The 25,669-nt window shown below is 40.7% G+C and overlaps 2 protein-coding genes across 2 annotated transcripts in view; both read right to left on the bottom strand.

The window, feature by feature from the left end:
- CCDC34 (coiled-coil domain containing 34) overlaps nucleotides 1–5,889 on the bottom strand; it is a 29,767-nt gene extending 23,878 nt beyond the window's left edge. Inside the window, exons 1-3 of the mRNA XM_009892710.1 lie at nucleotides 5,775–5,889; nucleotides 3,998–4,194; nucleotides 2,452–2,591 (exon numbers count right to left, since the gene is read on the bottom strand). Of these exons, the coding sequence (XP_009891012.1) occupies nucleotides 2,452–2,591; nucleotides 3,998–4,194; nucleotides 5,775–5,889 (452 nt within the window). The remainder of the gene's footprint in view (nucleotides 1–2,451; nucleotides 2,592–3,997; nucleotides 4,195–5,774) is intronic.
- Nucleotides 5,890–8,433: 2,544 nt separating this feature from the next.
- LGR4 (leucine-rich repeat containing G protein-coupled receptor 4) overlaps nucleotides 8,434–25,669 on the bottom strand; it is an 89,549-nt gene continuing 72,313 nt past the window's right edge. Inside the window, exons 4-17 of the mRNA XM_009892709.1 lie at nucleotides 23,933–24,148; nucleotides 23,175–23,246; nucleotides 21,317–21,385; nucleotides 20,661–20,732; nucleotides 20,504–20,575; nucleotides 19,750–19,818; nucleotides 19,274–19,345; nucleotides 17,572–17,637; nucleotides 16,404–16,475; nucleotides 15,446–15,517; nucleotides 15,017–15,142; nucleotides 13,510–13,637; nucleotides 12,809–12,883; nucleotides 8,434–9,743 (exon numbers count right to left, since the gene is read on the bottom strand). Coding sequence (XP_009891011.1) covers nucleotides 8,467–9,743; nucleotides 12,809–12,883; nucleotides 13,510–13,637; nucleotides 15,017–15,142; nucleotides 15,446–15,517; nucleotides 16,404–16,475; nucleotides 17,572–17,637; nucleotides 19,274–19,345; nucleotides 19,750–19,818; nucleotides 20,504–20,575; nucleotides 20,661–20,732; nucleotides 21,317–21,385; nucleotides 23,175–23,246; nucleotides 23,933–24,148 — 2,458 coding nt within the window. The 3' untranslated portion in view covers nucleotides 8,434–8,466. The remainder of the gene's footprint in view (nucleotides 9,744–12,808; nucleotides 12,884–13,509; nucleotides 13,638–15,016; nucleotides 15,143–15,445; nucleotides 15,518–16,403; nucleotides 16,476–17,571; nucleotides 17,638–19,273; nucleotides 19,346–19,749; nucleotides 19,819–20,503; nucleotides 20,576–20,660; nucleotides 20,733–21,316; nucleotides 21,386–23,174; nucleotides 23,247–23,932; nucleotides 24,149–25,669) is intronic.

Raw genomic sequence — 25,669 nt, 5'->3', positions numbered from 1 at the left:
GGCAGCGCCTGGCGGGAAGGCCCGGGGGGGTGTGTGGTGACCGGTGAGGCCCTGCCAGGCCGGCCCAGGGAAGGCAGCAGGCCCTGCAACCTCCTGCCTGGCCCAGCTCATCTCCGACGCTCTCGTATGCTAACGTGTATCATCAACTCTTTGCAGCTGTTCTTTCTTACTTCATAACATTTTTGCACATTTACCTGTTCAATAAACAGGACCCAGCAACCTCACCCCCAGATGGCGATTCCCATACGTCAGAAGAAGGTAGCTTAGGGCATTTTCTAACAGCCCAAAGTTTGTAATCTATCCGTACATTAAAATGCAACGCCCTGTTTCAGTCCCCACAGTTAGTATCTTGTTTCTGAGTTCTAAAAACTTTTGGTTTTCATACACCTCTGCTAGGCTAATGGTGTCCTTTCGCTTCCCTCCTATTAATTAATTCTGCACTATGTCTACAACTATTTGTTCTAAATAAACCACTTTTTTTTTATATATATATATACATTCCTGTCCTTTCCTGTTTGCCACTACATCATAGAATGATTTGGGTTAGAAGGGACCTTAAAGATCATCTAGTTCCAACCCCCTGCCCGGGGCAGGGACACCTCCCACCAGCCCAGGTACTTTGCCAATATTCCACTGTGGTTCCAGATCTCGGGAACACAGTCCCTCTTCACTGCCGAGGTGTTGGGCCACCTCTGTTTGGCCTTTTTAACCAAATCCTTAAGCAAGAATCGTATGTACCACCAAAGCTTTTCATTGCCTTCAAATCTCATCTACCAAGGAGGTAATGGCTGAGTAGCAGCAGGTAGATTTTTAGAACTTCATTGAGTCGTTCTGCTGTGGCTGACTGAGCAGAAGCTATTACAGATAGTAACATGAGATATAAAAGTCTGAAAGCCATTGTAAATTTGATTGCTACGTTGATATAACTGCTCTTACCAAGAATCTCCAGGTAGCTGAGTTTAACAATAAATATATTTTTAGTTGGACAGGCAAGTTGAAAAATAAGCAACGGTATTAAAAATGCTTTGTCTAAAATGGGAAAGCCATTTGTGGCATTTGACTTGCCATAAAAATTGAATTTCACTGGCTCAATGATATAAAAAGGCCATCAAATCCACACAACCACTACGTGTGCCTAGACACCACCTAAAAATGAGCGCACGAGGTGGGAGACATTTCCATGCCATCATTAACAGTCCTAAAGAATGCCCAAGTGGCCATACTTGGGAATTTTAGGATGGGCTGCGTGGCGCTTGGGCTACAGATTCACGAGCACCTGAGCCCATCATTTCCCTACCAAAAGGGCTGCAACTCTCCCGTCTCCTGGAGCAGACGCTTCTCCCTCCCTCCTCCTTGCTAGACCCTTCCCCGAGCTGCATTCCCTTACTAATTCTAGGAGAAAAACATCCAACTCTTTGCCCGAGCAACTTGCTGTCTGAGGAAGTTAAAGCTCATGGAGACATCCAACAAGGGCTGAGGCCAAAACAAGGCGAGCGCCAGGAGTACACAGCTGCGAAGCAGAAGGAAGGGAGAGGCAGAGACGAGGTGTGAGGGATTTCCCCCTTTCGGTCGTGGAGCTTCTTAATTTGGCTTACCTACTCATGGGAAGTGCAGTTTTGGCAGCTTGGAGAAATACCATTATGGTTCCTGTAAGGAAAAAACCAAATGTTATCCTATAGCTGATAATATGTGCCGATAACCGGCTGATCATCTGGAATGGTTTTCCAGTGAGCTGAAAAATACAAAAAAGGCCTGAGTGTACCCCTGATCTAAGCACTCCTATATCGACTACATCGCTACGCAGCAAATTGATATTAATGATGTTAAAATAACTCTAGCCACTTGCAGTAAATTGTTAAGCTGATCATCATCAAATAAAGATTGAAGTATTACCAGCTGCAGTCTCTAACAGACAAATTGCACCTGTTAAAATAATTTAAGCTGATGATTCAGGTATTGGAAACAGCAAAGTATCACTAGAACCTAAATTTCATGCCAAATAAAGCTACAATAACAAGAAAATTTCAAATCGGACTGAATTCTTAGGACACAAGGTGCACAATGCAATGCCTCAGCTTTGTTAAGACACAAACCACCGGTGGTTCTACATGAACATCTGTCTCCATGCTGGCCAGAGACTACGAAAGGGACATCTCAAGGCAAGGCAGCCGCCAGCTGCAGTCTTGCCAAAGACACAAACTTTTGAGTCTTTCTCTTCCCTCCCTAGATTATTATTCAGAATAAGATAATTCCATGGGGATTCGAGAACAGGAATAACATTTACCTTTACAAAGGGAAAGTGATGGCTGACATCCCACCCCGGTTTCAGCCTTGCTTCATGAAAACTAGATTGGGCAAATAGCTCGTATTAACAAACCTTAGCACTGCGACATAGAACCAGAGTTTATGCATCAAGACTGCCCACACAGAGGGTGGCAAAAGCCAGTTCACCTTTCAGGGAATTCAAGCATCGTTAGCGGAATGGCGGCAGCATCCAACTTGCAAGAAAAGCGAAAGTATAAAATAACATTGTTATCCCTCTTCTTACCATTCTGCCCAACTCGCCAAGCCAGCTCCACAGTCACTGCACCCTAGTCAACACAGGCAAGGTAAGAGCCTGAACAATGTCATTTTGTAAATTGCTAATGACTGAAACAGCAATCCTGCAGGTTCAGGTACACAACTGTGGCCATGGAAGGGCTGACAAGCAGACAAATGGCACGTTACAAGGACACGCTTCACGGCAAAATCCTCAATTCTGTGAACTTAGTGGCATAATAGCAAAGACTGCCTCTAAAAAGCATCTGCCATGGCAGGAATTAAATGCCAACACTGCTAAAGCCTGTGGGCAAAATCAAACTGGCACGATGCAGCACAAAAGCTACCGCAAGCAACCGAGCGTAGTGAATAAACACATATACACACAGCCCATCATGAAAAATCAGCCTAATTTCTCACCACAGAAACGACAAAACCTGCATTCACTCTTTCAGCGCTAACTGAATCAACACCATCAGAGACTGCAGACAAGTACTTTAAGCTACGTGGAAACAGGGAGTTAAATTCAGAGTAAGCGCAGAGCGACGTATTCACAGACCTATACTTTGTCTGTTCAGTCACGCCAATCAGTATGTCTGAACATTCAAATGCTCCTGACAAATTGCTTACAAGTAATCCCTAATTGCCACCCACAATATTTGAAAGACCATTTTACATAGAAAATGATGTCAAGAAAGGAATTTTACAGGCAAAAAAACCCATAGAAATGAATTAAATTCTAGGCCTAAATCACTACCCCGAATCACTTGTCAAGAAAGGAATTTTACAGGTAAAAAAAAACCCATAGAAATGAATTAAATTCTAGGCCTAAATCACTACTCCGAATCACTAACTACCCTGCTTTGATAACTCTCTGAAATATCTGAACTTGCCAACTCTTCTTTATAGAATAGCTGAATTTTAGAAATTCAACTGTGATCTGATCAACTCAGTCTCCAAAAACATAAGAGCCACCACAAGGAAACCTCTCAGTTCGACTTGATAAATACTAGCCAGATTAAACTAAAAGAATCAGATAAGATTGCTTTCAGATGTAATGTCTAGTTCCACACTTGCATTCAGGAACACAGAAAAAGTATAAAAATAATCCTCCTGAAAAAAAAAAAAAACCCTTACTAAATTTAGGCACAAGCTAAGGCTTAGGCAACATGCCTTGAGCTTGTTGTCTAAGCGTACATTTATGAAGGAAAGAAGGCGTATCTTAACTTTACTTGCAACCTGGGGAAAAAATAAAAAATTGAAAATTTGAACCAAACATAGTCAAATTTAAGAAGCCTTCCCCAGTCTTTAGATCTTCCAGTGCGGGGAAAAGCGGCGCAGCAGGATGGCAGTGTGGAAGAAAGCCCCTTGGCTCCACCCTCGGTGTCAGAGCCGAAGGAGCACTGCCTATAGTTGTCTACTGGCTATTTTTGTGCCTGCACGAGTAGTTCTGCCTGACCAGAGGCTGTGAAATCCGAGAGGTCTTGGATCGCTTCAGTTTTCCTTCACAGTAGGGTGTATTCTCATCTCTGCAGTACGCCGTACCCGCTGCTCGTGCCAGCCCAGAGTCTGCAGATGTGGAGCCATCCGCTTTCAAGGAGCACAGCCTTAAGAAGGCGAGAATTTCTCTCTCGGTTAGCAGAAAGTGCAGGAACTCTACGGAATGCGTTTATACTCAAACCCCATCTTTCTGAAGCACTAGCAGGATCTCCTCAACTCAATTGTTTTACGTTAGTTGGAGATCACAGCCCTGCTGCTTTTGAACGGCCTCCGCTTGCTCAGCTGGTCTGCGCTTCCGCACAAAGCCTTTACCTCTACTAAAGCTTCAGTTATTAACAGATTTGGTCTTTCATTTTTGGGCTGAAATTTTCAAAAGATACTTATAGGTTATACTTTTCTTACCGGAAACTGTGAGATACTTAATGTTTTGCTGCCCTCAAATCAACGTAATTTCCCTATAGTAAATGGCACAGTGACTGTGAGATAGTATTTCTTAAGTTAAACTTGAACAACGGTATTTTACAGTAGTGTAGTGCCATGAATGCAACATGTGACACGTGTCCATTCACCCAAGTTCTTACAGTACACAACAGTAAAGAAAACAGCAGTTTCTGATTTATTATCCCACTTCAGATTTAATTCATTTCCTTACCAAATTATCTTCAACTGAACTCTAGTGCTAAATTGGCCAGATTCTACTGTACGATATGTGAAAGGTAATATTAAAAAAATCCCTTGCTAAAAATAAACTTATTATGCTAGTAGTGAAAGATCAAAAGCCTCTATGTAATTAAAAATTATTAAATTGAGAGTACACATGAATCAAACTCTGCATTTTGCTTTTAATTAAAAATATTACCCTGTAAATTAAAACTGAAGGCTTAAAAATAGTAATCAAGGTCAAGAGAATTATTGGAGAAAAGTATCTTTGTATAACTTTGAAATTTCTGAGTAATTTTATGATTAAACACAGGAAATTCTACAGGAAAGAAATGACAAAAGGCAAAAGTGATCTAGATCAAAGAGTTGCTAAGTGGAGGCATTATTTTTCTGAGAGAGTAAAAAGGCTCCATTTCAAATGAAGAGATCTCACCAGCATGCTGCCACCGCGCAGCCTCACAGCTGCCCATAAGAAATTACTCTCAATGGGGAGAAGGTAGGGAAAACCTTAGCAACAACTTCTGCAATTTCATTTGTGACTCTGTCCCCCTGCAGAAAAGCTGCTTCTTCACAACAGCAGAAGAGGAGGAAGCAAAACACACAAAACCATTTTCCCCTTGCCCTAAGTTTTCCTTTATTAAAGTCAACAGCGAATTCTTTTTGTCTGCTCTAAATCCTGTGTTGGAGCTCAGTGCAAGTTATTCAGAGGGGTTTAGAAGCCAGGTATGTGACACTGTCACTGGAAGAACAGTTTCAGCGAGTTTTAGACTCCAGGGAATCAGAGGATTTATTTCCTGCGGACACCCCGGCAGAGTCTAACTTGGGAAGTTGCAGTTGTTTTGAGTATCAAAACTGAAATTGGGAAGCTTTGCCTAGCTGCAGAGGTGGCTGCCTGGGTGAGGGCTCTGAAAACCCCTTGTACAGAGGTAACCAAAAAACTGCACGCTTTGCTAACACAGCACTGCTTTAAGGCAAGTTGTCCCCACGTATTTGATACTGCTTTTGGAGTGGGGAGGAGAGGGAGTGAGTTCTCAGTGATGGCTTTCCTATTGCAGCTGTGAACACCTGAACATTACGCCCTGCTACCAGGATCAGCTCGTCCAGCAAAGACACGACAAAGGAGGCATGAAGTACCCAGTGGCTGGTTTTCTCCGGGTTCTCCTTATGTGATCGTCCATAGGCATTGGGCATGTGGGGATGCTCAGACAGGCAAGTTTTGCAGCACTGCTTCTCGACGGGTTGATTTTAGAACCCGGTGCCTGTATTCCTTCACTTCTACCAGCACACAAAACCTGCGTGTGTTGGAAGACACGGGGCTGACTGCATTAAAAAATAGCCGTTAGCAAAACGGTAACTTCAAAAATATATTAATGTATAAATTATATACTACAACTCCAAATGGATCACATCTGATCATTTTAATAGCATTTCAGTGAAGACTCATTTGTAAAAACAGAAGAAGAAATAAATCCATACTCAAGAACATTGAAATTGATAGTTGGATTTCCTTCCCTACCGATTACAAAACGGCAGCTGACATTTCTTGTCCTTTTTGAGATGTATTCTTATCAGAAGTATTCTCGCTACCTGTGACTGGTTGGCCAACAGAGGGAGTGTGGAACAGACTGGGACTCTTACAAAACTATGGCTAAAAAAAACCAAACCCACAGCTCTCAGCACGGAAATAGTATCGAAACCAAAACCATCATTCTGTATGATTTTCCAAACCATACTAAAAACATTTCAACTCAGATACAATACGTAATAATGTCTTTATTCAAGAGATTGCTGTATAAGAGGGCAAACACTTCTCTGAAGGTTTTAACCTTTTGCATGCCAAGAGTCAGCATTAGTCAAAGATCATAGATCCACTTGTAAATCGGCAAATTTCTTTCTTCGCTGGCAATTCTTTCCCGAAACTCTCACCACATGTACTGGAGGGCAGACAACACGTTATTTATGCTCAATAATTTTACATGCGCACCATTTTCAGCCTTAACTTTTGAAAAACAGAGATAAATAGCAATCGGTATTCATGTACCCTTTATTTGCTTTCAGTGTAACATTCCATGCTAATGGCAGATGTAATATTCATGAGTGTAAATATAAGAATTAACAACTCTGGGTTGGTTTTCTGCTCTTTTGTTTTTACATGTGAATATTTTGGCTTACAAAATTAACAGCATACAGTAAATAATCCTCCTGTACTTTGTACAAACTACGTGATTTTGATATACAAGGATTCTGTTTTTATTACAGTGACAATATACAACCATGTCTATTTACAATGCAAAAAGTATATAAACCACATTTTAAACATTCTGCTACTGGCAGCCACTATTGTTTAGGAGGTAGCTTTAATTAACAAAATGAACTGAAGCCACATTTCCCATCATGTGTTCTATCAAATAATTTACAATACAAAGATAAAAATTCATTGTATGAACAGTATATACAGTTTAAGTCTCAAAACAGCAATCTAGCTTTAAATCTTAATGAGAAAGTCTCCAGAGTAACTGGGATGGCAGTGGATTTGCTCTTGATTTAGCCTATTGTTCAAGAAACATAGGTAATTACTTAAGCATGCATTCATAACTTTATATCGATCAGATTTCAAATTAAATAGATAAATGGATCGCTGATGGTACTTGAATCGTTTGGGTCTCAGGACTTCAATGGTTTAAAAATAATGCACCGATTTACATGAAAATCAGCGACTTTGCACAGTGTACTTCACTCTCGGTAAAATAATTGGCAAAAATACTTTTCTTTTATTGCAAAATTGCGCTCCGTTTTCCCTCCATCTGCTAAAATCTCGCCTGTTCGTAACCATTATTGGGGTGCTGCGACATTCAACAGGCTGCAGAGCATTAGCCAGTCTTTCTGCAAAGACGTGAGCTGCGTACACCGACAGCACTGCTCACCGCCCCCCCATGCCTCGATATTCCTGCCAACAGGGTGACCCGACTGCATACCACTGAAGAAAATTGCTGTGGTTCACCTGAAGTAATGCATCACCACTGGAAAAAAATGTGTTCAACCCCATCATTCCTGACAGCTGTTAATAATAATAATAATGCTTATTTCATAGTCTACAGATATTGTGGATTACAAGCGCTCTATTGTAACAAAACCACCTTCTTTTTTTTTTTTTTTTTTTTAAATTGAACGTTGGCTTGAAATACAAAACAAACATGGTATTCCTATCTTGCTGTCACAGTTATGTATGGGAGAATTAATCCCTTTTTTGGCCCTGCAGTAAAATTCATCCTGAGATTCAATGCTGAATACGCTATACAAAGCTAGCAAGAGAGTTTTTTGCTCAATTATAGAAAAGTCACATTTAAAAATAATTTCTTTAATATTAAACAGCTGTCCTTTATATTGTGCTTTGGCAGAAAAAGAAAAAGGCAAAAGTCAACAGAACTTACCTTGCCAACAGCAGAAGCAAAGTACAACTGGAGTACAATGTGGAAACACACCATTAGCGTGTAAAAAACTGTATAAAAGAAACCACTATTGTGTGGAAAGAGTAAAAATATCGGGTAACAAATTTGGTTTACAAATTATTTACAGTCAGGGCAACTGATTTATTATTTAATTATTTTTAAAGGTATGGCTCAAGAAGTTACTGCCCACTTCCCTTCTTTACAAATGACACTTAAACGATGATTACAAAAGTGCTTCCTGCTCGAAAGGTCAAAACAGGCAACAGTCCACGAAGCATTATACCTCCTCGGTAGAACAGCTGATGGCAAAAAGCCCTTTTCAGTCTTTAATTCTCGGTATGTTGTAGGCGTAACGAACCAAAGGGAATCCTCGGCTTTGGTAGAAACACGCCCGGCCGCAGGCCTGCACTTGGTCTGAGCTGTCCGAGACGAAGGAGTCGTCCTCGTCCGCGTAGTCGGAGTGGGCTGACTGGGTGCCGCAGTCCGACCAGTAGCCATCCGGCCTTTGGCAAGGCACCACTGCCAGCGCGGGGCAGCTGTGGGATTTTATTAAATGTTTACAGGGCACGGGCTTGGATAAAAGGAGCGATTCGCAGCATTCACACACGGCGATGTTCCCCTGCAAATGGGTGTACACGCCACAGTCGTAGTAAAAATCCTGCGTCACGCAGCCCCCCTGAGCGTTGACGGCAATTGCCACCGCTCCGTTCTTCCTGGTCAGATGGCGCCTGAGCAACTTCCAGTCTTCCTTGAACTTTGGGTTGAAGAATACGTACAGAACTGGATTCAGGCAAGCAGGTAACGGGAAGAATATCAAAGTAACAGACTTCATGATTTCAGGGCTGATAGAAATCGCAGTGATCAACGGTGCAAATGAGAAAAACGCGACGGGGCAGAAAAAGATGCAGTTCGTGAAGATGAGCCAAGCGACGTGCTTAATCATGCTGGACTGCGAGTTTTCGGAGAGGTCTTCTTTTTCCAAGTTGCAATACAGTTTAGTGTAGATAATAGCCATTAGCAAAAACGCTAACGAATTCAGGAGCACTAAAGTCACTGTGAAACCTAACGAAGGTGTTTCTCCAGTGGGGAAGGGCAAGCAAAGGGGTGATGCCGAGTACTCCGCTTTATAAAAAAGTGGTAAGCATCCCGCTATCACAGCGCACAGGAAAGCAAACACGGCCGCAATCTGAAATTGTTTTTGGCGATTGCTTTTCCCCTTTTTAATGATCTCCTTCGCAGAGAAGCTTCGTTCAACAGCTGCCAACATCAGGAAAAAAATGGCACTTTCTGACGAAAAGACTGCAAGAAACCCGGCAACTCTGCAACCACTGCCAGTCTCCCACCATATGCCAAATTCAGCAAATCTTCCCCAAGAGACAGCATCCAAGAAAGTTAAAATACCAGTATAGACTCCCATAAATAAGTTAGAGACAGAAATCAGGCCTATAAACAATTTGGAAGATGGCAATGGAGTACAGGATGCAAATATTGTTAACATGACAAGCAGGTTGAAGAACAAAGCGACCAAAAAAATAAACCAGACAGTAAGTCGAATCATCCAGCTTCCCAATAAATATTCACAAGGCTTAAAAGCACCTAGAAGAAAAAAAAAACAAAAACAAAAGAGAAGGATAACCAATTTAGGAAAAAAAAACGGACCTTAATAAGCAAGTTTTTCAAAAGGAATTACAAGAGCACTCCTCATTAATTCACGTATAGAGTACACAGCTGAACTGCTAAATAGGTCAGTTGAAAGTAAACTATTCTGGTGAAGCTATTTACTAATTAATTATGCCTGAAATAATAATTACTCTGATGAATGGTCACTTGAGAATACTCTGTATAAACAAGCTAGCTAAACAAACTTAATTACCTTTTAGCTACTCAAAATAGCTTTTATTAGTGCCACCTAAATCCTTCTTATTTTCTTTAGATTTCATACATCATTAAAAAAGTTGGTAAAAAAAATAAAAGCAAATGCTCACAACCAACTTATAAGCAGAAAGGATTTTTTAGAAGTAACGTGTTATCTCAAAAAATGATTCACAAACGTGCCTTCCGGAGTAACTTTTGGTCACAAGGAAACATCTGTAAAGCAGCCGACAAATTCAATTTATCAGCTTTAATAGGGACAGGAATTCACCGCAAGTCCTCTTCCCCACCCTCGTCACTGAAAGGCACTGTCAGCCTGCGAAGTTATATAGGGAAAGTTAATTTTTTCTTCTTCTTTTGTCACTTAAAAAAGCTTAAATAATAAAAAATGTCCAACAAGCAAAATAATATGAGGCAAGACAAGGAAAAAAGGTCACTACTTCTGCTTACCCTTCTAATCCTTCTAATTGCTGTTTATTCCATGGGGGAATCCTACTGATTTTAAGTAACAATTAGAAGAGTTTAACCTCTCCTACAGCCCCATTAGGCACCGCTAATTGTCCGAGGCACAATAGCTGGGGATCTCTCCCTGCAGTCGGGCACTCTGGGAGCTGAAGGCAGAGCAGAAAAATGCCAGAAACTGCTGTCCCCTCAGGCTGGAGCTTCCGAGCCGGATCCAGCCTGGACACCCGCCTCTGCATGGCTCATGCCCTCCCTTTTAGGCAGGTGAAAGATAAGTATGACCCATCCCCAACGCCGGCTGGAACAGCAACTGCGCACAACCATGAAGTGTCAGTGCGAAAATCCTCCCGAGGCCTACAGCAACTTCCAGAAATTACCAAACTGACAAGTCAAAAAAAGAATCTTTTTGTTTAAACAACCAAGTTTCATTTCTGGGCTATGATGGTGCTAACTGGATTATCAGACCAGCACAATCAGCAGTAAACCCCCCCCCAGGTTGGTTTTTTTTTTTCAGATATTCCCGAGTAAAACATCCTTGCCAGAATAATTGTTTTTACAGTACAATCACATGACACAGCAATACCTGCTAAGCTGAACCTCCTCAAAAACAGAAACAACTTCCTACTTAGGAAATTTTGAAATGTCAATGCTGTGTTTCCAAACTCAATTTGCAGTCTGTTTTCTACTAGCTGTAGAGTGAGATATCTTTAGACAAACAACAAAACTCATCACACTTTCCTGCCTTTCTCCCACGGTCTAAATATCTTTAAACATTACCCTCCTCTCTCACTAATATTCCCAACCCACCAGGAGAAATTCATGCTCGGAAGGATGAGTTTTGCAGCTCTCAGTGCTACGCTACTTGACTGCCACCGTCCAGCGATCCATTCCTGCCATTAGGCAAAGCGGAAAGTGGATCTGCGAGATGAGCAATGATTCACAACTTACACGGTGGGTGGAGTGTCCTACTTATGACCAGACTACAGCATGGTATAGAAAACAAGTTGTTAGTATGGGAGGGACTGGTGAAAAACAAGGCAAATTGTGAACTTGTAAAACAAGCTCTTTGTTCCTCTTAGAGCTACAGCATCTCTGGCATGGGCAAAAAGAGAGAGCTAAAGGCTTTAAAGATTTAACCCATGTAATGCACCATCTGAATTCTCATTCTGTGAACAGGAGATCAAAAGCGAGTAAGTAGCATTGGTCAAATTAATTCTCAGATCACGTACAGTTACATTAATAAAATATTTGACTTTCTGACCACAATTTTTTTTTGGCTGTGATCAAGAAAACCTTGTGATATTCTACATACTAAAGCTGAAGCTAGCCCAAAAGATGAAGAGCAAACAGATTTTCATAATGGATGTAAAACACCAGCTTAGGAGAAGAGAATGAATGAAGACTTGGAAAACTACTGTTCATCCAGAAGTAACTTCACTGGAAGCATTCTGTTCCCCCCATGGATGTGTTCCGGTATTCCCGTTTATACAAACAGGAGGGTACAAGATTTATAGAAGGAATCCTCTGGAAAGCCAGTGGCACATGCAAGGAAGTAGGAGGCACCACAGCAAGTGCTTTAGGAGTTGAGTGGAACCGTGTGTGGAAATTCGCAATACGAGGGAGATAAGCAGAAGGGCAGCAATGAAGCTGCCTAGAATGAAAATACTCGTTTGCAAGATCAAAGACTTTCAACACTCTTGGACTGTTCAAGTCTGAATTGGAGTCGTTCTGGTATGCCAATAAGACTACTCGTTGCACAAATATCTGTAGCAGTTTGAGATGCTACTGCCTGCTCCAGCTACTTGTAACAGCCCTCTGCTATCAATTAATGCGGCCACAGCAGGGCTGGGGAACAGACCGCACCAGCATTCCTCCTTCTCTCTTCTGAAAAGACATCAGGCTTAGTTAAAACCACCAATGAGAGCAGTTGGAGTTAAGCTTTTAAAGCACAGTCTGACTCCTCACTGAAACAGACGAGCATTCATACAGTCTGCTCCACAGACATCTCTTTGGCAAGAGTAACGCAGAATTAGGGGACAGTGCATTAAACACGGCAAGCTCCAAATAAAACTGTTACAGTCTGGTACGTTCTGCTTGCGCTTACTTCGCCAATATAGTGCTGGGTGTCTAAAACTGAGGCAAATCTCTGTGATTGCTCATCCAAAACAACACTGACATCAAATGAAGTTTCACCCAAGCATTGTAGAATTTAATCTTCTGTGTACAGAATGACTACGAGGAATGAAACATGTAATTCTGCAGACAGCTATTTGCATAACACCATGCCTGAAGTTCACAATGTGGCTAAAGCACATTATAAGATTTACCTGTTGCTGGTGTACAATGAATAATAGTCTGTCCCAGTTCCTCACTTTCCTCATTTCTTAGAACATCTGCATCAGCTGTATCCAAGTAAAAATGAAAAACAGGTTAGGTGTAGGAAGCAAAAAAAAAAGTGAAATGCTGCCTAGGATGGAAGTAGTCCTTTGAAAGATAAAAGACCTAACACTTCACCAATGTTCAAGCCTTTAACAAGCAGAGCTGTTCTGGTTTGCCACGTAAGGTTGAACACTCAGTGCAGAAATCACTGCAGCAGTCTGAGTTAGTACTGCCTGTCGCAGCTACTCACAACGCTTCATAACGAAGCAGCAACATCTTTCGTCACTGGGGAAAGATCTACGGGCCTTGAAGTAGACAGTGGAAGGACAAGCCCTTTCTGAACTGGAAGGTCGAAATACTGATAACCATCAAACTTTTGTTCTGGCAGAAAATGACAGAAACAATACTGGCAATTTAGAACTTAAAAAAAAGAAAAGTTGGATCTCCCCCACCCCCCTTAAACAGGCAAATCTTACACATTTAGAAAGAACATGACACCGCATATCTGTAAGTAGCCACTAAGCACTTTCAGAGACGGCTTTTGTATCCCTATAAAGGCTTACATTTTTCAAATTTCCTTATTCAAAGACAACATACAGTGTTATCTAGCCTGGCCCAAAATAATACTGCCAGTTTAGTACAATGAAACACTTACCCTTCTCACGATCCATCAAGGCACCTTGATCTTGGTGACTGGAATCTTCAGCATTAGAGTTTAAATAAGAATCACAACCCCAAAATGCACAGCACTGGTAAGCATATGGCACAGAAAGTGACCTGAAATTCAGGCAGAGCAAAGAATGTTACCCATCGTAACCTGAGTTAAGATTATCATCTATTAAAAACATTTGAGCGGAACACTGCAGTGCTAAAAAACTGAAGCTTCTTTTTATCACGGTCGCTAATACAAATCTATTTCAAATTGGATCAGTTGTAACCACTTCTGATGAACTTTTGCACTGAGATAAAGGACAGGTGATACATCCAAGTCTTGTCTGCTGCACGGAGTACAAAGAAAATTCCGTGATGTTTAACTCTCTCTGCTACTCATTCTACTCCACACACAAAACAAATTCTGACCAGTTTGTGGCATTGCTGTACAAATGGAATTGAAAACTTATTAAGCAAGCTAATTAAAGAGCAACCGTTTTCTAAAAAAGTTAATTCCCAGATGACCACAATGTTAAAAATCTATCTTTTCTTCCCACTCTTTATTTTGTGGCCCTGAAATAAGATTTTTAATTTTTCTTTTTGCTATTGTATGTTTGACAGAAATGATGCGTACTATTAATCCCGGTAGAGAAGTACAGCGGCACAGAGTTTTAAAAGAGTCCACATAAACAATGAGATAAGAACAGACCAGAAGCTAATTTTTGTGACTCAAAGCTACAGTAGTGGCTATCTGCAGTATTGTTCCAGAATTCTATTCTCGTAAACATTTAGGAGGAACGTCAGTCTAAAGGACCCCACAATGCATTAGTTCTCAAACACAGACCAAAACCTAAAAACCAGTCTGCTGTTTCCACGGGACTGCCGAGGTCTGACGTGGGCTCCTTTGCTGGCCTTAGACAAATTAACAGTACCTTCATCTCCATTTTTTTTCCATCAGACAGTATGGGAAACAATTTCTAACTGCTTCTTGAGGATTGAAATATTAACATGCAGAAAGATCTTTGAAAATGCAAAGCAGTTAATCACTGTCTGATCCACCTCCCACTGAAAGCAGTACCAGGTTTCCATTTAAATGATTACTGTTACTCTCATCGTTTGCCTCCAAGAATAAACAGCATATGTATAAAGTGTGGCGATTATGGAATCAGACACCTGCGTGTCTGCTCCCATCTTCCATACTCTGAAAGACAGATGTGCTCGGTTCGGTAACAAATGGAATCCACCCAAACCACTACTCCAAAGTCAGATGGTATCAGCTTGAAAAGCAGTGGAGGAGAAATATAAAAGGTTCCAAGAAAATTGTCTGCAAACGGCTTCTATACCAGAATAGTCAGATGGCCTTTTATACACGCCAACGTTAAGGCCCTACAGGACTCAGCAGATCGTTTGTCATGAGTATTATCTAAACTGGCTTTATTTATTGTTACGGTGCTTGTTACTGTCAAAATAAGGGAGGCGCTCTGTAGCAGTATTTACCAACGTACCGGAGCTTTGCAAAGTTCTTCGCTGCCAAAGCTTCTTTCAGCTCAGAATTGCCCGCAAGTTTAAGCTGGTTCAGTCCACTCAATCCTTCAGTGGGAACTGAAGTGAGTTCGTTGAAACTTAGGTCTCTGAAATGTGAGTATTAAGACAGCGTTACAACAAAGTAAGTTTGAAGATCCAATAGAATACACCTCATTGGAGTAAGAAGGGTTTTTAAGCCTCGCACCAAGTCTGTGGTCTAGCAAATGCCAGTCAGGGCAGCAGGCACTTTCAAGAAGTCCGCCCTGCATCCATTCAGCTTGCGAGAGGTTTTGTGAGCCACAGAGACAAAACATATGTTGGGCACATACCAGTTTTAAGCTAGAAACATTTACTCTCTCAGCAGTTTAACGATAGAGAGAGGAGGTTGCCGCACAGAACAGCCTACTTACAGGTTAACAATAGCTCCAACAGTGGTGAAAGCTTCCTTGTGGATTTGATGGATCCGATTTCTACTGAGGTCGCTGCAATGAATGCCAAACAAGGTTATTTTAGCAGTTTCATCAAAACTTTGTAACAGCCACTTGTACTGAGGAAAAAAAGCTAAGGTGGCAAATACATTACGCCTTTGTCAGGAAAGCTGAACAACCCCCCCGTTTCCCCTCTCTCCCCAGTCAGCCGGGTGCAGTAGAAGCCAAAGCCCTCAGTAAGGCAGCTGTGTCCTGTGTCCTCATGCCCAAAGTAGAATCCAGCTCCCATTCCTGCCCCCTTTCCCTTCCTTCCTGGCACTAGCAGCTCAGCCTGCGCTCCGCTCCCGAGGCAGAGGTTGGCTCTGGCACCAACCATTCCCCAGAGGAAGGTGCCAGGATGATCCCCTCGCTGACAACCGCACTTGTGGCAGGGCACATCAGCAGGGATGGGGGAAGACAACAGAAGAACAAGCAGAAAGGCATCTGCCTTGTCGGATTTCAAAATCCACATCCTGCCACCGCTTATATCATGACATTCCTTTTAAAACCCCTATCGATTTGTGGGTTTTTGTTGGTTTTTTTTCCCTGACAATGTCAATGTTCTTATCTAATCTTCATATCACTTGAGATGTAAGGGGAGGGGATAACTGTTTACTGGTCTGCCCCTCCTGAGGAAAACAGATAGGATCTCTCCAATAAATACTATATAATGGAATAATAGAGTAATATCTTTATAGGCTAGAAAAACAAAATGGAGAATAGAAAGAACGGGACCAAAACTGGCTGCTCCTAGTACCTCCTGTACATGGTGTGCTGCACCTTAGGATCCACCACACCTGGCCTTTTGTGATCGGATTTGTAACACCAAACCCTGACATCAGTTACACAGGAATCAAACACATTATCTTGTCTTACTCAGTATGCAGCTATGTGCACTTACAGGATACGAAGGGAGGACAGTCCTTGAAAGGTATTCTCTGTGATTTCCTGGATTTGGTTATGCTGTAAGGAACTGCAAAGTGAAGAAGGAGAAACAGAACTTTATTGGCTCACTGGGCTGACTTCAAACCAAGGAACAGCTTGGTGCCTGCTAATACACGGATTTAGCTTTACAAATGGCAAGATTTTTCTCGTTTCCCCTTGTAGGCAAACTGTTTAAGTACTTTGCATTAGCCACCTTAATACAACCATGAAGCTTCTTCCTGGCACCTCTGCGCAATCCCAATTTACTACTCATTTAACTTAGAAGAGACTGTTAGGTGGGGACTGAACTATTTCCAAGCTAAAAGTAACACTTTGTCAACTTTGAAGAGTCACACTGAGATTTAAAACAAACCTACTTCATTCTGCAGGGACTCTTTAGGCATATTCTAACCCTGGGCACACTTTCATTTCTCAAAATACAGATTTATGAAAGAAAAATGTTGAGAAATGCTTCAAGAGCTAATGGGCCAATTGTAGTTCCAGTTCACGAGTCCCCTTTACAATGAACCGTGCGTACAGTGAGCCCGAAGATGTCAAGAGCATAACAGCAAAGGCCTGTTAGTCTATTAGCCCCAATCTCATTAAGGGGAAAGAAGCTTGAGTGCAAAGAAAAGAGAAAGAGAAGTAGGAACAGATGCAGGTGGAAAAAAATGTGTAGGGTCTGGAAATTACGCTTAAGAAGCTTTAAAGCAATGAAGTAAGGAAAAGCAAAGATGGGGTTTGAACGCATCTTACAGGGACTAGAGGAAACAAAACCATTTTACATCAGCATAGGCTGATGGTTGGAGGGAACTGAAGAAGGGTGGAAGAGGTAAGAGGCAGGAAGGAAAACACGTAAATGCTCATTCCATTTATGCGTATAGCAGTACTACTATGAAATGCAGGATTAAGGTGTCCTTCATTCTTTTTTTTTGTGCCATAGAACAATTAAACCTTAGCTAACTGAGGAAAACGCAGGCAGTCGAATTCTGTCCAGCACACTCCTCGCATGAGACGGTCATGTTATCTCTCTCTGTCCTTCATCTTAGAAACTTATGATCAAACACGAAGCAAAAAAGTTTCTAGAGACTTGGGCTCAGCATGCTAAGGAGGTAATAGAGTTAACAACATGTATTTCTACTTACATTTCTTCCAAGGAGTGGCAGCCCTTAAAACTTGGGAGGTCCTTTATATTGTTATAAGACAAGTCCCTTCAAAACAGAAAATAGGAGAAAGGTGCTTAGTTCAAATCATTTTTCTCCTTGAAACAACTCATCATTTGTAACCATTAAATGGATTGGCAGAAAAATCTTCCTGTTGGTAACATTCTGCGTAAAAACTATGGGCAGTTCAGAGAAAATCATGGAGGGAACCACAAGGGTGATCTCTCCACAGTTGTCCTAACTAGCCCCACTATGCACTTTGATTATACATATATACAATGTAAAAAGACATAGCTGCTATGTCAAGCTTGCAACAGTCAGCAAATAGCAGAAATAAGGCTGTCTGTATAGCTGTCCAAAATGTTGATTCATTGCCTTACATTCACTCTATTTGTGCAACCTTTTTACAAGCTACATTTCTCTCTCCCCATTTTTGCATCTGAATTCAGTGAACGTTTTTTTTTTTATTACTTTCCTGACAGTAATAAAAAGTGATGCAAAGCAAGCAAGCATTAAAAAATAAAAATTCAACCCAAAACTCTCTATTTGACAAATTTTAACAACTGAAACTAGTGGTCTGTAATTGAAAAGTAACTGGGAAACAGGCCATGCCTTTGTAGTGGCTTCAACAGCTCATGAGATCCCTCCCAAACAGCGTTTCTGATTTTCTATTCTATTTCTATGTATATTCTATTTCACTGCTTTCAGCTCTGCATCTGGATATATACATACCCCAAAACCACACCATACAAATTCCTTAATTTCTGAGAGTTGTAATCTAAAAAGGTTTATTGATAATCTGCTTTTTTTAGAATAAACTGGATAGATGGTGTGCAATGCAGGAATTTGGTGCAAATTTTGATTTAGTGTGCTGGTAACTCCCTAGGCAGAGCTAGGAAAGTTCAGAATTTTCTGTGAAACTATGCAGCCAAAAGGTGGCTAGAAACTTCAAATTTCTGTTCAAAAGATAACCTGCCATTTGAAATTAAATCCTACCTCATCATTCTTTTTCCCCAGTTTTTCTTCTATAAAACAGAACATATTTTTCTCCTCTACTTTTCAGCAGTTGCTTTTCCTCCAAATTTTCCTGTGTGTATCCTTTGTAAACACAGCTTTGCCTCTCCCCTCCCAATGGTTTCATTTACCAGTTTGGGTTGGGTTTTTTTGTTTTGGGTTTTTTTTTTTTTCATTTATTTTAACACATCCTTACTGCTTTTTCTGTCCTGCCTTTGTATTACTATCCTCTTCCTAATCCTCATCTCCATTTCTCTTGGTTCCTGATGCTCTCTCCTGTGTTCCTGAACAGAAAAAAGTTGAAGCACTACAACTGAACTCTTCGTTAATCTCTGAATGTAGATGACTACTGCTGTGTTAAGAATGAATGGTGTCAGAGTGAATTTGCAGATGCAAAGACTGTTCTGCAGCACCACCTTACATATATTCTATACTATATGAAAGAAATACAGTGCAACCCTAGAACAGGGAACCTTTTTCAGGAATATAAGGCATTACATCAACTCTGCTGGGAGTCTTGATTTGAAGAATCAAGAAACCAGAATCAGACTTCCAACTTCGATAAAAGTACTAGGATAAGCAATTCTAAGCAATACTTCTGCTTTAAATTAAAGTTTCTTTTAAAACATTTTGATGCAGATCAAAATAGGAGCACAATGTGTATACTTACAGAGTTCGTAGCACCTTTTGCTCTTGGCATAAATTAACAGGAATACTATTTATCTTGGTCCCTGTTAGAGTTCTGTGGAAAAAACACCATATATAAATATTTGCATTGTTGATGGTAGATGGCGTAACAAGCATATGTAAGCGCAGAGTAAGGACGGCATCTCAGCTATCGGGGTGCTAGATTCACACCCCCAAATTTTTTTTGGTTTGTTTTTTTTTGGAAGAGACCAACTTTTCTGTTTTTCAGTTCTGTGAAAGGGGCTTTAGTATAAATGGCCTTTTCATAGGTTATTATCAGCTTACCCTATTAAAATAAAATTAAGGTATCACATTGAGAAAAGCTATATAATTACATTTATTGACAAGAAGAGAACACATATTCAGTTGCTCTCCAGATCCACTAATCATATTTCAATCACTTCAAAAGAGGCAAATCCAGGAAATTATTGGGAAATAATTTCTGTAGAAGATACTTACAAGCTCTCCAGATTAACAGTTCCTGTCAAATTCGGAAACCACTGCACCATGCTGGCACCCCGAATGACCCTAAAAAAATCCCCATGAAAATTAACTGTGAACTATTATGCAAATGAATTGTGACATTCAATCCTGCTATCAGGTAGATATTTTTACTAAGGAGACATTCTAACATTCTTACTGCTTTTGTTAACATTTTACACATGAATAGTGTGTAAAAGATTGTCTGCTCGCTGCTTCCTACAGTAGTAATTTGCTTAATAAATGACTCCTCCATTAGCAAACAACTGGAATTCATCAAGCTGGAAGGAGTCGGATCAATACACGTATGAAAAGGGCATAAACTCATAGGTAGTTTGCAGTTCAAAGTTTGAAGTCTCACTCGTCACCCCCAGAACTGATACCTTCTGAGAGCATGCATGCACTAACCTGCCAAACATTCTCACAATGTACATCCCTGTTCAAAAACCACCCAAGACATATTGCAGTTTGTTTAAGTAAGAATCTGAGCATTTGGCCTGAGGTTATGTGTCTTATGCAAGCTAATGAAGTTTTTTTTTTAAAAAAAAAAAAAAAAAGTCACAGAGCATATTTACTAGGGCTTCTTAAGAAATTGGATATTCCCAACAATAACAATGTTTATTAAAGCTTACTGCAATAAAAATAAGGCAGTCAGAAAACTTGGTTATTTTGAGTTCTTGGCCACAACGTTTCATATCCATTTATTGTACGATATAGTTGAGACGATACTTACAGGGAATGCAGATCTGACAGATTCTGAAATGCGGAGTTCCCCACAAAAGACAAAGGATTATCATACAAATGTCTGGGAAATGAAAAACATGGTTCAGTCGTTGTTCTTATAGTCACTGTCTGCAGAGACTAAAAATAGACAGATGAAAATTACTTACATCGTTCTTAGAAGGGGGTTTCCTGCAAATGCACCATCAGGAATTATGGAAATGTAGTTACTGTGAAATCCCCTAGAGATATTAGCAAAGAAGAAAACCAACATTTAAAAATATACTGCCAGTAGATTCAACCAATAGTCATTTTCTTCACACCTACTCAATTCCCAATCCTGCCAAAAATAGGATTGTAGTTAAATAGGAATAAAGTCTAGCTGTAGGAATAACTTTGAAGGTATGATTTCTGTCTACTGTGCATCAGCTAAACTGAAAATATTTCATTAGAAAGAAACTATTCTCTCTAGAACGTGATTCTGTGCTTTCCCTCTTCTTCCTCCTCTCAGGCGGGGGACACGGAAAACACGTGCGATCAGTGAATATTTAATTGTGCTACTGGAGGCAAAAAACAGCTCATGATTAAGATCTATGCTAATGGCTCTCCTGAATAAATTGCTTGCTTATATAACTCCAAAATCATTTTCAATAGGTTCCCTCTCTAGCTGATTATTATATTTTCCTTTAATTATAGCTTCACTTAGCATAACTTAATCTGATTTAGGTTGCTGCATAATGAGACAAGCATTCTTAAATACAGGATTTTTTTTATTTATGGAAAGGAGAAAGAAAACTGGTAAAAAGGGAGAATAAGTAATACTCACAACTCCTTTAGACTTGGGAGTGCTTTTATGGCTTCAGGAAACTCTACCATGTTATTATAATTTAAATCCCTAGAAGAAACAAAGCAGGAAAATTATAAAATTCTTAAGAGTGGTCATGAATTGTCAAAAAAGTTTTCGTTTAAGACAATTCAGTGGAAGTAAAAAGTTGTCAGAACATCTTTAACTAGACCATAGAATAACTTTAACTTAGATTTAGCCTTCTGATGTTTTACATACTTTATAACCAGCTAATAACTTAGGTAAGACATTTAATATTATCCAGAGGATTATTCATATTAAGTCAAATGACGTTTCCTTACAGCGAAGCTCAGTTTTTTTCAACACTTCACAGATTTTTCTTCAACAGAATTTATATGGAAATGAACTAAGATTTCAAAGTTTTTTTTTTAAAAAAAAGTAAATAACAAATGACTACTCTTTATTAGCTTACTAAGAAAACTTTTAGTCCAAGTTTTATTAAAAACAAACAGTAAATAAGCCATTAAGCAATAGCAAAGCTTGTAGCAAAACCACTTCTGAATATTGAACAGAGCCAGAGAGAAATGTCATCACGTGGAATCAGTACCCATCGGTGACAGAGATCTGCTGAGATCTCAGTTAACCGCTCACCATTGTAGCAGTAACGTCAGGACTTGTTACAGTCTTTTTTCTGCAAAAGGGACTCCTTATGAGCAGCAAAAACATTTTGAGAGTCTTACATCAGCTGTGCATATTTACATAGCTTTAAATTATTACTTAATTGAGGTTCTAAGAGAATGACAAGATAGCTGGACTAAGCAGCATTCCTGGACTCATCTAAACTCCTGATGTTAACAGAGGCTGTCGCTGGGTTGCCCTTGCCCTCCTTCATTTGTTTGATTTATTTAGCACTCTCCTAAGCATAGCAAAATGCACCCCTGAAGGAGATACTGCTTATTAGACATTCACTGAGTGAGCTGAAGGGAAACGGGGAATGCAAACCAAGTGGCTGAAAGCCATTCCTGGCCAAGAAGGTGCTCTGGAGGTTGAGGAGTACTGCGGCGCCAGGATCCGGCCACTACTGACACCCAGTTCAGTTCTGGGGGGAGCACGAGTTGTCAGTGGGAATGACAGACACGGGGCGAGGGGAAGGTGATGCTTCCCACCCCCATCTCCCGTTTCTGTCCAAAGGAACAGAAGGCTCACTGTTTCGGATAAACTAGTCCATCATTTTAATATTTGCCAGCATTTGAAGTGAACTCAGGTGAATCTCCTGTAGGAGAGGCTGGGAACCAGGAGCAGGGCTGGTTTCCACCGGCCTGCAGAGGATGGGTTCAGGAGCTGCGGGGACGCATGAGCGACAGTCTCCTCGGCAGGCAGCGGTGCTCATCTAGTAATGGAGGAGCAGTGGAGAAACAGCCTGCTGGGGCCCTCCGAGAAACCTCCTATCGTCACACAACAGTTTTGGCAGTGTATCTTAAACATGTTTAATCCTACAGTAAATCCGAGAAACAAATATTTGTCCCTTATCACCCACAGGGCCACTCAAACACTTCTGATATATCCACCTGACTCAGTGGAGTGCTATGCAGAGAGACCCCAGCTAGATCAGGGCGAGGAACATTAGAGCCACATCTTCCAGTGTGACATTTCACCCAGGCTAATATTTACCTACTTCTCAACATAGTTAATTAGTTTTGGTGGAGCACTGCACTGATACCAGCCTTCAGTTCCAAAACCTGAGCTGGACAGTGGTATGTGTGGCATGGCGCACACATGCCTTATTTGCAAAATCTTTACCATACCGGTAAGGTAACCTTGATTAAGCTGGGAATGAGACTAACGCTGAACAACACATTGCTTTAATAAGCGTACTTACAAGGTTTCAAGGTTGTCTAATCCATCAAAACAGTGTTTTCCTATAGTTTTTATTTTGTTATTATGAAGATGTCTGAAAAGCAAAAATAAAACAAGCGTGGAAACAAGTGAATGATTTCACATAAGTTAACAGATTAACAGCTATTTCTATGAAATCAAGACAGTTAAATGGCTTAGAAAAAACACTGCATGGGGTGGATTATGCAGAAGAATGTCTTTCACTTCCAGACAGAAGTATTTCATCCTATATGGGAACAGAATAGATTGCTCGCAGTCAAGACAACCGATTTGAAACCTTTACTCACTATCCAGAAGTGTGATAAAAATTTGATTTAGACATATAAATCAAACACATTTTTCATCCTTCATCATTTTCATTTTCATCCTTGGAGATACTTAAGACTACACAGAAATGGGTCCGTGGCAGATAACGTTTTCTTTTTTTAATATCTCTGAAAGCCTTCTCTGACAACCACTGGTTTGAAATATTCATTACTAAAATGAGATGTCAGGAAAATATACATCAATCTCACTACCCACAGCCCATTTGACTTTCTGTTTAGGAGAAAGTGTTTAGCAAACCTTCAGCGGGTTGTTTAGTATACACGGTATCACCTGGTGTGGGCAATACAGGCTGTTACTAGACAACTGAGCTGAAACAAAGCAAAATACCATTTTCAGTGCCAGCCTAGATTAATCAAAACTGTAACTGAGGAGAGATTCAAAGTGACCTAATGAAATACAGTTACAAATACTCACAGAACAACAAGACTTGAAAGGTTTGTAAATGCATAGTCAGGAATGTGCGTTATTTTGTTGAGAGCCAGCGTTAACGCCTGCAGAGAGGGCAGATTGCTGAGTGGATAGATGGGAACTTCTGTCAAACTGTTGTCATCCAACCAAAGGTGACGCAACTGCACCAGACCCTCAAAACTGTCTTCTGGTATGGCAGTAATATGGTTCGCATCTAAACGCCTGTATTAAAACAGAAAGAATTCACATAGTAAACTCACAAAATACAGATGGGTAAAAATATCAATTAAAGTCCTATTACTCCTGAATATTCTTTTTTAAGCTTAAATATTGTCATTGTTTGGGCCAAACTAGCCACCAGGCGAGCAACAGATGCTCCCCCCTACCTCTCTTCAAAGAGAGAGGCAGAGGAGGGATAAAGAGGCTTACTTTACTGAAATAATTTAATATTGGAAAGTTTGAAAGTTTACTGAATGACGCATAAACAACCTTTCAAGGCAAATGAAGAGCCCATAAAAGAGAGCTTCATGAAACAGTTCTTCTCAGACATTTTTAATAAAACTTTGCAACAAATTCATATGCTTACAATCAGCTTAACAAAGTGAATGGATAACTCTGTAGACAGTGTCCCCCACACAACCCCCAGCTGCTGATAACTGGAACAAGTCTTTAAAATGGTAGATTTATAGTGCATCAAAGTTTGCAGAGGCATTTACTCATTTGATCTGATTATCCCTATAGCTACATTGTCAATAGCATCGTATACCGTTACATGCTTTGTTTTGTGGTACTGCTATACACCTCAAGCCATTACTTTAGAGAACAAGACGATTAAAAGCAGTTGTTGAACTATGTCAGAGTTATGAATTATCCCGACAAATAAAATATATCATCAACTAAACCAGAAATTTCTTGCATTCTTGCACCTGATCCTTTCTAACATGCTCCACAACAAAATACAAAATAGCACATTAGCACTGCCGACTATCGTACATTACTGGATTTGTCATCACAGTTTTTCCCCAAATGAACTCCGATGGCAAACGCTGGCGGTAGTAATGCACGTGGAAAGCGACTTAACCATCCTTCCTACAGAAAAAGCCAAACCATGAGCGACAACTAGTTCTGCTACAGTTACCAGCTCACCAACGCTATGGGGTTTCACTGCTTCTTCAGGTTTCAAAGCATAAAAAAACCCAAAACAAAACAAAACCAAAAAACCTCCACACCTGGAAACCTAGGAGGCTAAAATCAACGTCCTCAGCTCCAGCTCCAGATGTGAAGCGCTCACGACAGGAGGCGCAGGTGTTGCTGTCAGAGTCTCACCCAGAATCCTGATCCATGACAACTGACAAACCTGATACTGCAACTCCTTGTCTGTTGGCTTTGGCAGTGACAGCAGAAACTCTCGTGCGAAGTGAGATGTGCTTTTTCCTCATGCAAAATGCTCTGAACCAGTTCAGTTTCTCACCCTCCTATACCAGCAGCGTAGTTACTTGGACAGCATCACTGGCAACCAGGGCAGGCAAAGGCGCAGACGGGGACCGGTTCAGGTTTGCCTACACTACATCACGTAACCAGATGTGTCAGGCACAAAAGCGGAAAACCACCCATACTAAAAGCTTAAGCTTGGATTTACACAGATGAAAGCCCCAGGAATGAACAGCGGCCAGGGATGACCCAGGAAGAGGCAAAACGTTAACAAAGTGCTATTCTTCATTTGGGGATGAGAGGAAAGGTCAG

Source organism: Charadrius vociferus, unplaced genomic scaffold (assembly GCF_000708025.1).
Source record: "Charadrius vociferus isolate BGI_N301 unplaced genomic scaffold, ASM70802v2 scaffold19, whole genome shotgun sequence".
NCBI classification, from domain to species: domain Eukaryota; kingdom Metazoa; phylum Chordata; class Aves; order Charadriiformes; family Charadriidae; genus Charadrius; species Charadrius vociferus.
The sequence above is the reverse complement of the archived record's forward strand: the minus strand, read 5'-3'. Positions and strand labels throughout refer to the sequence as shown.